Source organism: Oncorhynchus nerka, linkage group LG10 (assembly GCF_034236695.1).
Source record: "Oncorhynchus nerka isolate Pitt River linkage group LG10, Oner_Uvic_2.0, whole genome shotgun sequence".
In the NCBI taxonomy this organism is placed as follows: Eukaryota; Metazoa; Chordata; class Actinopteri; order Salmoniformes; family Salmonidae; genus Oncorhynchus; species Oncorhynchus nerka.
In genome coordinates this window covers 63,995,749-64,011,715 of record NC_088405.1, presented here as the reverse complement: position 1 = coordinate 64,011,715, position 15,967 = coordinate 63,995,749, and the positions used below count along the sequence as shown (strand labels likewise).

The window sequence follows — 15,967 nt, the reverse complement described above, 5'->3', positions numbered from 1 at the left end:
TGAGCAACGCTTTCTCAGAATAGAAAAAAGACCGTCTTTGAAGAAGCAGGGTTTGATTAGACGTGCTGTAGCTGCTCAATAACCTGATGAAAATAGATTGAGACAGACAGATACAGTAGGCAAAACATTTAGTGAAGGGGTGCAGTTGTAGAAAGGGTGTGGCTCAGTGAAGGTGTTTTAAAAAGAGGGTGTGTTTCCCCCTTTTGTTCAATGGGTGGATTCGATTATGCTGAACTGCGGTGCACCCGTCTATGGCCGATGACGTTTCCGGGCAAAAGCAGTGAGACAGGAGCGCCCTTCTCAAATGAACAGTAATCTGCGCAGCTCCATCATGTTTGTCAACAAGGCAGTATGGTGCATCATCCAGAAACATACATCTCTTTTCCATAAAATATATGTGAATTGTCAAACTAATTTTAACTGGGAAGGCGGATAAAATCGTTTTTATCAAAATAAATCACTTTTACATCTGAAAATACAGAATCCTACTCGTTACTCCACGTGCTTAATTATGTCGCTTTTGTTTTGGGCCAATTTCGCTGTGGGCTTTGAACGGGCTCACGAATGCAATCAAGCTTCACCCGGTGTAAAACACGATAACGGGCGCCCGGGCCAGATTAATCGAATCCCCTCAGTGACTGCACCTGCGCTCTACTGTAATTTCCCGGTCATTACCAAAAGTGCCGATTTCAATCATCACTGACGAACATTTCCGTCAAAGCACGAATATATTACCATTAACTTTAATCTGAACAATGTATCGAACATCCAAAGAAACCAAGTGAATCTCTCCCCGGGAAAATGCCGAGCGAGCAGACAAAAACAGCACCTGGGAACATTACAGAGAAAAAATCAACACACCAACAAGGGGTAAGCAAGGAAACAACCTGTTGTTAGTTAACATAAACTTTTTAAACGTCGTTAAAAGGTCTAATTTCACCTCTTTGTGAATATTGGATTGTTTTGGAATTTATGGAAAACGAATGGAACCATCGTTATTTGTATTTGTAGTTCTATAAAGTAATCTAACCCGTATGTCCTCATTCCTCTGACATCCGATGTAATGGAAAGTGCAACACCCTACTAGCCTATAGGTCACCATTTTCTACCTCAGTAAAATTAGTTTTGTACTGGATATTCGGGTTTCTCTACCCAATAGCTATTGAACCAAGCATACCATGACAATGAAGATGATGTATTCTGAATCAGGAGTGGATGGATAACAATTCACAGCTCTTTTTGTTGTTGAAATGTGGGGCTTTTAATCTTTAATATCTCTTACACAACACATTCCATGATAATGAAAATGATATATTCTGAATCGGAACAGGATGGACAAAGATTCACAGCTATTTTTGTTCAAATTACATTTTATTTTTGGGGGGAGGCTTTCAATCTTTAATAACACTAAAACAAAGCATGCCGTGACTATGAAAAGGATATATTCTGCATCGGTGGAGGATCTACAAAAACCTACAGCTTTTGTTTTTAAACATTTTAATTTTGATCACCTGCCTCCTCCATCTCACCAACCTGCTATTTAACATTTTACTGCAGTGGGCTAAACCAGGGCCACACAGAGTGATTCTTAGTAGTCTTAAACAAATCTACTTTGAAACAAAAGTATACACCTCACACATGGTTATGGGCCTAAAAAAATAGTTGTGTTCAATTTTGAGTTGCATTGCAATATTACTTTTTATATACATCACTAAATATAACAAAACTGTTTGACATAGAAACACCAGACTTGTCAGTAAAAAAAACATTGAGAGGTTTATACCCAAGGTAGTTTTATACTGGATATTTGAACCAAGCATGCCATAACTATGAAGATGGTATATTCTGAATCAGGGAAGGGTGGACAAAACCCACAGCTTTAAAAAATCTGTAATAGCTCTTACACAAAACGTGCCATGACTATGAAAATGATATATTCTGAATCGGGGGGAGGATGGATAAAAAATCCATGGCTTTTGGTTTTTGGAAATTCTGATTTTGTTTTTGGAGGGTAGGGGATTCAATCTTCAATAGCTCTTACACAAAGTGCGCCATGACAATGACAATTCTATATATAATTGTCATTGTCATGGTGCGTTCAGAATATACCATCTTCAGAGTGATGGCATGCTTGGTTCAAATATCCAATATAAAACTACCTTGGGTATAAACCTCTCAATGTTTATTTCAGAGACATAATCAAAGTTAAGACTATCAACATTTCAGTTACAGACTTACAGACTTATCATCAATCCATCACATTGCTCTCATTTTATTGTTTGTTTTGCATAACCTATTGTAGCCCATTGTATAACAACTACCTGTAGGCTACTCTTTCTACTCCTTTTATGACTTACAATGTGTCATGATGATGATGATGATGGAGGCGGATGGTAGTGGCCTAAATCAAATGAATGGCAGTTTTCAAAACTGAACTGCCATTTTCACCTGACCTCTGTCCTCTTGGTGTCCGTAGTTCTTCTCTTTTCTGTCTGTTTAGCCGACTGGTCCACTGACAACACACACATAAATAGAGGCAATAGTTCCTATTTTGTTGTGAGTTAAAGTCGTTGCCTTGCAGGGGAGGAAGCAGAATGAGTGCTTGCATCAGTTGCACTGGATGGCACAACAGTGACACAGCTCTAGAGGTCATACACAATGGTTTACAAAGACTGCATGACCATGTCATATTTCCTGATGTGTGAACCACACCCATATCTGTAAACCTGGACTCTATAGCTATGCCTACCATTGTCACTGACTGTGTTCACCTTAAACAATGTGCAGTCCCAGTGTCTCATACAAGTTAAAATAGAGGGGGGGGGTACTTTACTTGTGACATGGAATCCAACTTTTCAACATTAAGGCATGACATCGTTATAGGTTATTCTGATACAGGATCTGTCTGACAGTTTTGAATGTGTTCTATCTGTTCTAGAGTCCAGCACAGCTGAATGGGTTTAATTTAGCTCATGATGTCACCAATCCCTCATCCCAGCCACAGTTTGAGTCCCGCCCCCCGTCCCTGCACCCCCACCAGACCCACTTATTCTCCCAAGAGAGCAGTGGGGTGGGAAGTATGAGTTTCTGCTCTCCTGTATCGGCTACTGTGTGGGACTGGGGAATGTGTGGAGGTTTCCCTACCTCTGCTACCGCAATGGAGGAGGTGAGTAACCCACAGCCAAGCTGGCTTTTAGCCCTCATACACTTCACACTGCCCATCAGACTCTAAGTATGAATGAAGCTGTATTATTATATTGAAATGGATGTGTATAATGTTACCTTGGCCTTCCGGTCCGCACTGTCCTCTCCTCTCTGTGGATTGTGCTGCAGAGTTCATCTGAGAGTGGAAACCAAAGCCACGCAATCACAGGCAGCCAGTGGTGCTAGAAAGCCAACACACACATGTGCACAGAAAAACACACCTTAAGACAGTCTACTGAATGGTTCATTCAAAACTATAGTAAACAAACTTCAGCTCCCCATGTGAAGCTAGCACATGCTGAGACTTCAATAGTTGAGGGATAGAAAAACCCCTCTGCTGGCTGGCAGCTTTCCAGATGTAGTAAGTGATTATATAGCCATAGTGCTATTTGTAGGACATACCATGTATCCGTGTAACTAGCAGCTCAGTGTTATAACAATCAAATTAATGAGGGATGTCGCCTCTTGTATCATCCCATTTCCTGTTTGACTTGTGGCCTCCTCTGTCCCCAGGTGTGTTCCTCATCCCCTACTTCATCATGCTCTTCTTCACCGGTGTCCCCCTCTTTCTCATGGAGCTAAGTCTAGGCCAGTATGGAGCTGCTGGACCAATCACAGTGTGGAAGTGCTGCCCCCTCCTCAAAGGTAAACCTCCACGACCCCCATGCCTCCATTGTCCTCTCAACACTCCATAATTGTCCACCAACACTGATTAGCCTCAATCTTATGTTCACCAACATTGAAAGCTCCCTCATCTGGACTAAACATATCAATCTGCCTGTGTGTCTCTTTATAGGCATTGGCATTGGGATGCTTTGTGTGTCTATGCTGGTGTGCCTCTACTACAACGTGATCATAGCCTGGACATTCTACTACCTGGGCAGCTCTTTCCAGAGCCCCCTGCCCTGGTCCTGTGATGCCCCAGCCAATGCTTACCTCTGTGGGAACGCCACACTGAACAGTTCCTCTGGCAGAGCCCTCAGCCCCTCAGAGGTCTTTTGGAAGTAAGGGCTCTTCCACCACTGTAGAGTGTTTTTCGCTAAAAAATGATCGAATGTCCTTTGCATGATTGAATTCAGATTAGGATTGGTTTATCGTGGGGGAATTAGCGTCATGCTGGCCCTCAACTGTATTGAAATATTGACGACCATGAAATGCCTGAAATGTTGTCCTTCAAAATGTCTGTGCTGTCTGTACACTGTGCTGTATGTGTTCATGTTGTTAAGGAGATGAGCTGACTACTATATGATGTAACATCTATCTCCTGTTAAAAATGTCTCTGTTTGCTGGGTCTATCCAACTAGTTTTGGCTAGAGGTCTGAATACTCTGTGTGTGTTTGCTCGGTGTGTTGTGTTCCAGTGAGCGTGTTCTGGGTGTGGTGAACAGTAAGGGCCTCCATGACCCTGGTCCTGTCAGGTGGCCCCTGGCTCTCTGCCTCCTGGCTGCCTGGGTCATCATCTTCTTCTGCATGCTCAAGGGCATCCGCAGCTCTGGCAAGGTGATATAACACACACGTCATCAGAATACACACACACCTTTAAACACAGACATACTCATGTTACGCAAACATGCCCTCAAAACAAACATCTTTGCACTTGGTGTTGCGATGTACTTAAGAGCTGTTACTTTAACTTTGTAGGTGGTTTATGTGACTGCGACGTTCCCGTACTTCGTGCTGATCGTTTTGATCATCAGGGGTGCTACACTGGAGGGGTCACTTCAGGGTGTGGCCTTCTACCTCACCCCTGACTGGGGCCGGCTGGCCAGTGCACAGGTAAACTACATCCCCTAGTGGAGACAGGCTGGTAGAATCTCTAGAGTAAAGTCAAGTTAGTTTGTTTTTGTGTGTATTTGTCTACCTGTAATGATGAGTGTCAAGGCTCTTGGTGCTGGCCAACAAAGTAGACAGCATGTCTTAACTGTCACCGTTCACCTTGTAGGTGTGGAACGATGCTGCCTCACAGGTCTTCTACTCGTTGGGGATTGGTGTTGGGGGGCTGCTCTCCATGGCCTCCTACAATAAGTTTGACAACAATGTCATCAGGTCAGTTGTACTCTACTCTACTACTGTTCTCTCTGAGGCAACAGGCATGCTGGGAAATTGAGTATATCGAACATTGTGTTGCTTTCAGGGACTGTCTGGTCATCACCATAGGGAACTGCAGCACCAGCTTCTTTGCGGGCTTCGCCATATTCTCAATCCTGGGTCACATGGCCTGGAGGAAGGGAGTGCCTGTTGGCGAGGTGGCAGATACAGGTAGCTCTCAATGAGCCAGTCACTCCACTTGTATTAACAAGCAACCAATCAAATGTATTTATAAAGCCGTTTTTACATCAGCCGATGTCATAAAGTGCTATACAGAAACCCAGCCTAAAACAGCAAGCAATGCAGATGTAGAAGCACATTTCTGTTACGGTTATGACATGGTCATAACAATATACCCAGTTATTATCATGGCATTAAAAAGCTATTTTTATGGCAAAAATAAGCTCATTATTGTTCTTGCTCCAGGTCCTGGTTTGGCGTTTGTGGCGTACCCAGAAGCCCTTGCTCTACTGCCAGGCTCGGTGTTCTGGTCCATCCTCTTCTTCCTCATGCTTTTCATGCTGGGGGTCGACACTCTGGTAAACCACAGCCTTGTTCTGTATTGAACCCCTATCTCTTTGAACTAACAAAACATATACATCTAACATCCCGCTCCCTGTCTTCTGGCCCTGTTTTCACTCTGTAGTTTGGTAACATGGAGGGCATCACCACGGCCGTGCTGGATGAGTTCCCACAGCTCAGAGCTAACATGAAGCAGAAGTCTCTGTTCCTGGGACTGCTGTGTTTCGGCTTCTATCTAATGGGACTGCTGTTGATCACTGATGTGAGTTTGTATTGAAGTATTTGTGTGTGTGTGTGTCTGTGTCTGTGTGTGTGTACTGATGTCTGTCTCTACATAGGGAGGGATTTATTGGTTCACCCTCATCGACTCCTTCGCCACTAGCTTCGGCCTCATCATCATCACCCTCTTCATGTGCATTGGCATCTCCTTCTTCTATGGTACACCACGCAACTCCAGCTCCATACCCTGCATGCTACATTCCACATACTAACTAAACATACTAAACACTATTCAGACATGCCACACACTGTATGTCAATAGTGTCTTCAGATACTCTGACTAATCAGCATGCATGTGTGTCTGCATTCCGTAACATTCACAGGAGTGAACCAGTTTTGCCAGGACATCATTGACATGATCTGTCTCTGTCCTCCCTGGTGCAGCAAAGTGCTGCTCTACTTCAAAGCATGCTGGGTATTCTGCACCCCATTTCTCCTACTGGTGAGTCAGACCCTCTACCTTTACATTCTGTCTCTGAAAAAGCATCCATCTGTCTAAAATCCACCCTTTGTTGCACCCTGACAGTGGTGAATAATTTAAAGAGACTGACATTCTATCCCCTTTTCCCCCGGCTGTGTTCTCTATGGGTTTATTTTCAATCACCCCTCATGTATGCACAGTATGTCTGATATGTGTATTTGAATAAAAACGAATGTAAGTAGCTGTTGAATAGAAACATAAATGAGTGAACGAACCAAGTGTCCTGAGCCAGAAAGAGAGAATGGATCATACCATAGAGGCTCTGCCTGGATTATCATACAGACGTCTGTTTAAGAGTCTGTGCATGCTCAGCTGCACTCTGCTGCGTCTGTCTGTGTGTTGGTCTATCTCTCCAAAGCTACTGTGAGTTTTTGATCACTGCTTTGTTTCCATGGTTGCTGATAAACTTTCTTAGTGTAGTTGCCTTTGTTTCACATGCCCCTCTGTTTCTGTGTTCCTTTGCATCCAGATCATTCTGACCTATATCTTCATTGAGATGTACAACACCCCGCTGCAGTATGGTGCCTATGTGTATCCTCGCTGGGGCAAGGCACTGGGCGTGTGCATGGGCGCCACCTGCTGTCTGCAGATCCCCATTTGGGCCATCGTGGCCATCAGCAAGGAGTCTGGGACACTGAAAAACGTCAGTACCGTCCGCCCCATTTTCCCCTTGTCTGTCATTACACAAGCCATGTTACATGGCTATATGAATTGTCCTAAGGGGACAAATACATCTGTATTGAAATGACTTGAATACTGAAGCCACACTAAGAACACATTAAACACTTGATAGGTTAAAAGCTGCCAGTGTGCAAATAATTGAAGGGTTACATCAGTTATGAAAATAAACAGTCACAAGCCATTCAGTTTAAAAATCTCTTTATTCATCTTTCTCTCTCTATTCAGCGTTTTAAGAAATCCATTCGACCTCTAAATTCCTGGAGGGGGAACAACTTGAACAACAGTGGAGGAGGAGAGGAACGAGTAGAGCCGGAGAGGATGGAGGCACCGTTCACAGTAAACCTGACAGACAGAGACACTGTCAACCTAACCGAGGTGGATTTCACAGCTATAGCCTGGGAAAATGGGACAGAGGCATGACCCTTCCTCACTGGTGGAGGTGAAGAGTATATCATCACCTGCAGAACTTTGTATGAAGAGACAAAGTAAGGATGTCACTGTCCAGGCATCATACCCTGCCAGCCAGAAGGATACCATTTTGCCATTTGCTATACTGACACTTTAAAGATCATTTTTAAAACAAAGACTACTTAGAAAATGTATCGGATTGTCCTTCAGGACAATGTGAATTGGTGGTTTTATTTATGCTTTAAAAATACATTATACATTGTCTATTTGCAATTTTGTTAGTGTGTATATAGCCTAAAGGCCATGGCTGCAGCATGCATACACAGAGACCATGGGTGTATTCACTAAGAACTTAACATAATGAAATGGGGAGGGACCTACCGGAATTGCTCCAATAGAAACTAGTTTTTACTGCAAAACATTTTAGTCTACACTCTTATCCTGAGCGACTTACAGCCTTGCTCAAGGGCACATCAACAGATTTTTTTTACCTTGTCAGCTCAGGGATTCAAACCAGTGACCTTTCAGTTACTGGCCCAATGCTATTAACTGTTAGGCTACATTTTTCATTTGAAATAAATTGTTTCTGTTGCCAAATGTTTTGGTCTAATGATTACACCCCATGTTTTTCTTCATGAGAGGACAAATGTAGCGGTGCAGGGCAGGGCTGTTTCAGTGTCCGCTAACAAAGAGACGTGCTATAGGACGAGAATCACTGTGTGTGTTCTTCATCTCATCTCTATTCTGATCTGTAGCTCACCAGAGGACTAGCTGTGCAAAGAAATAAAACATATATAATTTTAATATTAGGCTACTGTACATCTGTTTTAGTGCTGGTGGTGGGTATACAGAGGGCAGTTCTTTATTGACTGTATAGCTAGGTGAAACTTTTGACTACAGAGATTTATTTTATTTGAACCTTTTATTTAACTAGGCAAGTCAGATAAGAACAAATTCTTATTTACAATGATGGCCTACCAAAAGGCCTCCTGCGGGGAGGGGGCTGGGGTAAAACATTTCAAATATAGGACAAAACACATCATGAGGAGAGACACCACAACACTACATAAAGAGCATGGCAGCAACACAACATGGCAGCAGCACATGTTTGGGGTCTCTTAAACATTATTTTTTTGTGTCGTTTTTACTAAGACATTTATTTTGCCCCAATACAAGGCAGTTCGTCCATGGCACAATGTATAAATTGCTCTGGTGGTGGTACATTTGGACCGACACACAGATGGCGCCAAAGACGAATGTCAGATTGGCGCGGAGATGACGTCTGGCGGATGTCACGTATGCGACATTTTCCCGCGGTTTCTTTCTTCTGAGAATCGAAGACCTGAATCCGTAGTAGGATTTCAGGAAGCTGACAAGTAAAACCGGGGTTTGTACGGGACCAAATTGGGATATAAACGAAGTAAACTATTAAAAAGGCCATACAATAGAAAACAGATCCATTTAATAATTTAGCTTTAATAATCTCATAACCCACAAAGATGCCTCCCAAAAAACGCAACTCTGGAGCAGCACAGAACAAGGAAATGAAGCCCAGCATAAAAAACGCCTCCCCGGACAAGGAGAATCCAGATTTATCAATTGAAAAGTAAGCAGCCCGTCCATCCATCGTATTTAACAAGATAATTTTTTAACATATAACGTACCCGGTTATGTTACTGACTACAATGTAACGTTATTTTCTTTCCGTAAAACGATCGTTTGCTAACTATTTGATAGCTAGCTACCGTAACGTTACCAACACCCCCCCCCCCCCCCACGAAAACAAGTCAAGACGAACAGCTGGGAAAACATGCTAACTAGTTATCAATCAGTAGCTAGCTAGCTATTATTTGGTAATATGTGACATGCCCATTGTCTTATTTGTTACAAGTTTACTTTTTAAGTTTAGTAACATCAAGCTGTTATTTTCCAGCTATTTAGCTATTTTAGGTGGCTAGATAGCTAGATTCTAAAACAAATTTGTTTCAGTAGCTAGCTACTTGTTAGCTAAGCATCTTGCCAAATGACTAACTTAGCTACTATAGCCATCTCACGACAGTCATCACTTTCACTAATGGGAACACAACTTTCATAGAGCCCCTGATCACGGTTCATAAATATTATTTCCCACTTCAGAAATCGTGTTCAACGTTAGTAAGAATGGACACCGCAGCATTTGGGTCTGAACTACAAGGCCTACCATTGAGTGTTAGAATGATGGTGTTAAAGCTAGAGTACGTAGTTGAAACCATAACAAAGGGGAACCCCTTGCCTCTGTTTTGGTAAAACGATGAGGGATGCGCCAGAAAATATATCTGCTCTCATATTCATAAACATCTATGGATGCAAGGATTGAACATCCATGATATCAATAGTATAGTTTTAAGCATGTTTTGAGGCGATATAGTTTGTTTACATTTACGTTATTTTTAAACATTGGAGTTAAACAAGCTTATATTTGGGGTTCTGATGGGGTGCACCAATTGAACTAAGCTCATGAGGCATTTATACGTTATATTCTTTAAGAATCGATGGGTATATATCATTAATTTATAATTAAAAAAAATGGATATAGCAAGACAATGACAAAACACACTAATTCTACATCAACAACTACATGTACTTATTGCCCCCCCCCCACAAAATCATGACTGTCAAAAGTGATTTTGTTACTATTCTGAGTGCATCATGTCCAAACTAAGTATGGTTGATCTAAATGTGTCTGACTTTTCTTTTTTTGAATCATCAGGCACCAAGAGAAGGATGCAGACTTTATGACTCTGTGTCAGAGTCTCCAGGTGATAGATGCTGTGTGTGATCGTGCTTGGACAATATGGAAGGCAGTTCAGGCCTCAGTGGACAAAGTTCTTGTATGTATCCACCCATTGTCTCCAAGTTACTAGTATACTTTACAATGTGTTTTACCTACTGATACCCTTTCTGTCTGCTCTGATGATGGAAAGCGTATAGTGAATAAACAACTGAACCATAACTCTCTGTCTCTGAAATAAACTATATTCAAGGCTATTCACGCAGACTGACGATACATTGTTTTTCTTCTCTTTCTCGACACAGGACACTCAAAAAAGGCTTTGGGCTGCTTGTCTGTTTGTGGCTGTGATAGACTTGGAAGTTGCAAGTTTTACCTTTACTCAAATCCTGAAGGCAGTGGATCTGAAGTAAGTACTAGATTCAGGCGTTCCAGTAGGGCCTTTGTCAGTACCAGTTCCCAGATCAGTTGATGTTTTCCCCTGGCAACACTCTTTTGAGTCGCTTACTCACTGTCCGAGTTGGGTTGATTACTTTCTAAATGTAATCTGTTACATTTACTAGTTACCTGTCCAATTGTAATCAGTAACAACTTGGGTTACTCAAACTCAGTAACAATCTGATTACTTTAAATTACTTTCAGATGACTTTCCCCTTAAGAGGCATTAGAAGAAGACAAAAATGAATATTACCAATTGAACATCTATTGCAGGATAAATCAATATTAAAGTTTACATAGATGGCCATCATTGGATGTTCCATTTTAATTTCTGGGTTGGTTATGTAGGATTCTTCTAACCCCTTTCTTTCTACAACAGATAATAATACAGTTAGGTTGTCTTTACATTATTACCCAACATCTGTCAGATTTACTGTCATTACAATTCATTTAATACCACTTGATCTTCAATAATAGGACATGGAAATATAGATTAGCCGAACTGTTTACCTGAGCATAACCCCAAAACTAAGGACTTGCGTGCTCTGTTCTTGATTTTGTTGTCATGAACAACTGATTGGACTCATTGCTTTGAGTTGGAAAATAAATGCTGATTTCCGAATGGTATGCTTTGAGCACTACCGAAAAGTGCTATTTGCATGTGAAATATGTATGCCATATGCTGCATTTGCTATAGGTCTATTGATTATGTTTTTTTTGTGATATTTAGATAATCAAAAGTGAGTTTGAGCATATGTCTGTTAGGCCTATGGACTTTTTGTTGTTGTTGCATGAATTCGATAATAAATAAAAGCCCCACTCATGGTCTTCTTAAATTAAGCCGGTTCTTGACAGTATTGAGAATAAAAAGAGAACTTCCTCCAACTTTTATTCTATTGGCTGGGATCCGCACTATGCAGGTGGTACAAGAGTGCATTTTTCACTGGCTGTCCTGGTCGCAAAAACAAGGATTGATAGGCAGCTTAAACTTCTTCAATTCAACTATTATTGGGTTAAAATACACATACATTTGTGAACAGCCATCCATAACTACAATCTGTAAGGGGCAAATAGCTAAATGAGAGAATAGCAGTGGTAGCCTAGTGGTTAGAGCGTTGGACTAGTAACCGGAAGGTTGCAAGTTCAAACCCCCGAGCTGACAAGGTACAAATCTGTCGTTCTGCCCCTGAACAACCCACTGTTCCTAGGCCGTCATTGTAAATAAGAATTTGTTCTTAACTGACTTGCCTAGTTAAATAAAGGTTAAAAAAAAATAAAAAAATAAATGCACTTTGTAGCTATATCAATAATGTAAATCTGTATTGCCCGAAGGCTTCACTGCTGTTGTCATTACCTCAGAACTTTTATTCAAATTGGATAATCTTTCGATGCCAACAGCAGTTGTGCTATTGAAAGACAGCTTGAACTTTAGCCTACAATAGCCTATTCCTGCTCGTTTCCCACGAACTGTGGAGTTTGGTCGGGGAGTCGTTGATGCAGCCGCTCTTCTGTTTTTCTGCCTCTTTATGCTGTGTGCATTAGACAAACTGGATGGATATTGATGATGTAGGCTAAATTAAGTGTATCAAGCGTTAATTAAATGTTATGCTGCTGTGGCAGTACTGTGGATATTTAAACTAGCTAGCTAACTACAGGGACTTGCCTGGTGACCGCATCTCTCAAGCCATGCATCTTTGGATACCGGGAGACGGACTGGAAAACGGGTATAACTGGGCGTGCGAGCTCCGTACAGGACAAACCAACCAACGGTTGGGGGACGGCGAACTTGACGGCATCACAATGACTTGCAGGCAGTGGGTTACGACACCAACAACACATTTTCTTTTGGGGGGGGGGGGGGGGGATTGTACTACCACCCAAAAGGTAACTTTGGAGACTGGAAGGGCAAAAGAGCACGTGCTCTGCTCCAGTAGAGCCCTATCTGTGCATGTGCCTGCCTCTGTTATAATGAGGAATGCATATATCAGCCGAAGTCTCTGTTGAAAGTTCAGGCCTAAACCAAACATAACTGGTGTTCGGCCAAGTGAACACATTCCAATTCTTGTTTACAATTAGATGCAGTTCTAGCAGTTTCGTGTGTCCTCTTGTGTGCAGCGTGAAGCAGTTCCTGGGCCTGCTGAAGAAGATGGATGTGAACCTGGACACCATCAGCACCAAGGTGAACTCCGCAGTGACACGCCTGGAGAAGAAGTATGACGTGTCACGGGCACTCTACCAGAGGTTTGAGAAGTGCGTGGGAATATCGTAACGTCATGTTTCCTAATGCCTAGTTTTGATATCTAACTGTGCTGTACCTCTAGATGGCAGTGTAGTTTCTCTGGACCCTTTTGTCAGCTTTTATTGTTATCTAACTTTAGATTTTCACAAAAATGCAAACTTCAGAGTACACAACCTGAATTTGAGCTGTTTAGTAATGTAATTATGTTCCCAAAATGGTTTTGAAATGCAATATTTATCACCACTTATCTTGCTTCAGGACATGCAGCAAAATCTATACAGAAGACTCAGAAGCAAAGTAAGTGAATAAAAAGTACAGGAATACCACTAATTTGAATGATAATCCCTGCCACAATGCTGATCATTGCTATCTTTTAAACCGTGTCTTCACTCAGTCCCGGTTATCCAATAGTAAATGAGGGTCAATGTTGATAATGGGGTGTTTGCTCCCAACATGTTGTGTAATGTCAATAATGCTCTCTGTTCCAGGGGGAAAGAAATACTGCGGAGCTGCTGGACAATGTTCCTTTTGGCTAAGGGTGGGTCAGCACTTGTTGATCACTAACGTTGTAAATGGGTTTTTTCCAAGGCGAAGAACAACATACACATTTGTAGATGTAGGGCTCTGAGATGGTTTCCATCTTCCAGTCGTTATGTTTTCCCTCTCCATGTCTACTCAAGAGTTCTGGCGAGATAAACAGCAGGTTTCTGACCATCGGTCTGTTTCTCCCATGACGCTGTTAAGACTGGCTGGTATTATGACACTGCTTCTGATGTGCGTTGTGTCTACTGTCTGCAGGAAGGGCTCTGCAGATGGAGGATGACCTGGTCATATCCTTCCATCTGATGGTGTGTGTTCTGGAGTTCTTCATCAGGCGTTGCCCGCCCAGCCTTCTGCAACCACTTTACCGTAAGACAGACTCCTTTCCCTCTACTACTGCAAGCCTCAGGCCCTGGGATAGACATGCTCTTCCATTTGCATTGGTCAACTGCCCCTATGAATATATTATCACTCTCATTACTCAACTAAAAACGGGAAAGTTACCTTTTTAACTTAACACATACGTTCAGTGTGTTCTATTACCACAGGTCTGATACGTTCTGTAGATGAATGGTTATAAAATTTAACCTTTAACCCCTGCCCTCAGAATCGGTCATCAGCACAGCCCAAAGCCCCCCAACAAGAACCTCCCGTCGCAATCAGAGCAAAGCCAAACCCCGTCAAGCCCCGCCAGAGGTGGATGTGCAGCTCCTGGAGACCCTCTGCAAAGAGAACGACTGCAGCGTGGAAGAGGTTCACACAACGTTTTCACTCCTTTACACTCATGGCTTGTCAAGCTTGTTGTAGCTTTAGATCCCAGTCCCCCAGTCGTCAAAATTCACTACCCCTTTAGTGTTCTAAATAAAAAATCATTGCAGTCAAACAAGTAATAAAATAATAATAATCAAAAATAGAAACACGAAATCACGAATGTCAGGGTGAATTTAGTTAACCCAAACAAAACTGTATCATTAATCCAAATGTAATCCATGCTTATATACAGCAGAAAGATATACGAAGAATGATATGTACAGTAGTAGATGTATTAGAATGAGCTATGTGAAGAATACAGTGCTTTCGGAATGTATTCAGACCCCTTCACTTTTTATACATTTTGTTACGTTAGACTTATTCTAAAATGAGGCAAAATTATTTAGTCCAATCTACAGACAATGCCCCATAATGACAAAGCATAAACAGCTTTTTAGAAATCTTGTAAATTAATAACAAAACTGAAATACCTTATTTACATGAGTATACCATGTTTCCATTGCTCATCCTTGAGATGTTTCTACAACTTAAAAGTTTTTTAAATTTTTTTTACTACACCCCTTTTTCTCCCCAATTTCGTGGTATCCAATTGTTAGTAGCTACTATCTTGTCTCATCGCTACAACTTCCGTACGGGCTCGGGAGAGACGAAGGTTGAAAGTCATGCGTCCTCCGATACACAACCCAACCAAGCCGCACTGCTTCTTAACACAGCGCGCATCCAACCCGGAAGCCAGCCGCACCAATGTGTCGGAGGAAACACTGTGCACCTGGCAACCTTGGTTAGCACGCACTGCGCCCGGCCCGCCACAGGAGTCGCTGGTGCGCGATGAGACAAGGATATCCCTACCAGCCAAACCCTCCCTAACCTGGACGACACTAGGGCAATTGTGCGTCGCCCCATGGACCTCCCGGTCGCGGCCGGTTACGACAGAACCTGGGTGCGAACCCAGACTCTCTGGTGGCACAGCTGGTTCCCGAAGAACACAGTGGCCTCCTCCGTTCTTAAATTGAAGGAGTTTGGAACCCCCAAGACTATTCATGGAGCTGGCCAAACTGAGCAATCGGGAGAGAAGGGCCTTGGTAAGGGAGGTGACCAAGAACCCCGATGGTCACTCTGACAGAGTTCCTTTGTGGAGATAGTTGTCTTTCTGGAAGGTTGTCCCATCTCTGCAGCACTCCACCAATCAGGCCTTTATGGTAGTGGCCAGGCGGAAACCACTCAGTAAAAGGCATATGACAGCCCACTTGGAAAGTGGACTCTCAGACCATGAGGAACACGATTCTCTGGTCTGATGAAAACTAAGATTGAACTCTTTGCCCTGAATGCCATGCGTCACGTCTAGATGAAACTTACCACCATCCCTACGGTGAAGCGTGGTGGCAGCATCATGATGTGGGGATGTTTTTAAGCATCAGGGACTGGGAGACTAGTCAGGATCGAGGGAAAGATGAATGGAGCAAAGAACAGAGCTCCTTGACGAAAACCTGCTCCATAGTGCTCAGGACCTCAGACTGTGGTGAAGGTTCATCTCCCAACAGGACAAC

The 15,967-nt window shown here is 42.6% G+C and overlaps 2 protein-coding genes across 2 annotated transcripts in view; both read left to right on the top strand.

Moving 5' to 3' along the window:
* Positions 1–624: 624 nt before the first annotated feature.
* On the top strand, positions 625–8,466 carry slc6a7 (solute carrier family 6 member 7). Its single transcript, XM_029670936.2, is given in 15 exon segments — positions 625–870; positions 2,939–3,020; positions 3,023–3,166; positions 3,718–3,849; positions 4,001–4,208; positions 4,565–4,703; positions 4,845–4,979; positions 5,146–5,249; positions 5,338–5,462; positions 5,718–5,830; positions 5,938–6,075; positions 6,152–6,251; positions 6,416–6,534; positions 7,043–7,216; positions 7,480–8,466. Coding segments are annotated over 15 exon segments (1,977 nt in total). The 5' UTR covers positions 625–801; the 3' UTR covers positions 7,675–8,466.
* Positions 8,467–8,976: 510 nt separating this feature from the next.
* rb1 (retinoblastoma 1) overlaps positions 8,977–15,967 on the top strand; it is a 42,024-nt gene continuing 35,033 nt past the window's right edge. Inside the window, exons 1-8 of the mRNA XM_029670933.2 lie at positions 8,977–9,268; positions 10,412–10,532; positions 10,738–10,841; positions 12,986–13,120; positions 13,368–13,406; positions 13,598–13,647; positions 13,908–14,018; positions 14,257–14,402. Coding sequence (XP_029526793.1) covers positions 9,162–9,268; positions 10,412–10,532; positions 10,738–10,841; positions 12,986–13,120; positions 13,368–13,406; positions 13,598–13,647; positions 13,908–14,018; positions 14,257–14,402 — 813 coding nt within the window. The 5' untranslated portion in view covers positions 8,977–9,161. The remainder of the gene's footprint in view (positions 9,269–10,411; positions 10,533–10,737; positions 10,842–12,985; positions 13,121–13,367; positions 13,407–13,597; positions 13,648–13,907; positions 14,019–14,256; positions 14,403–15,967) is intronic.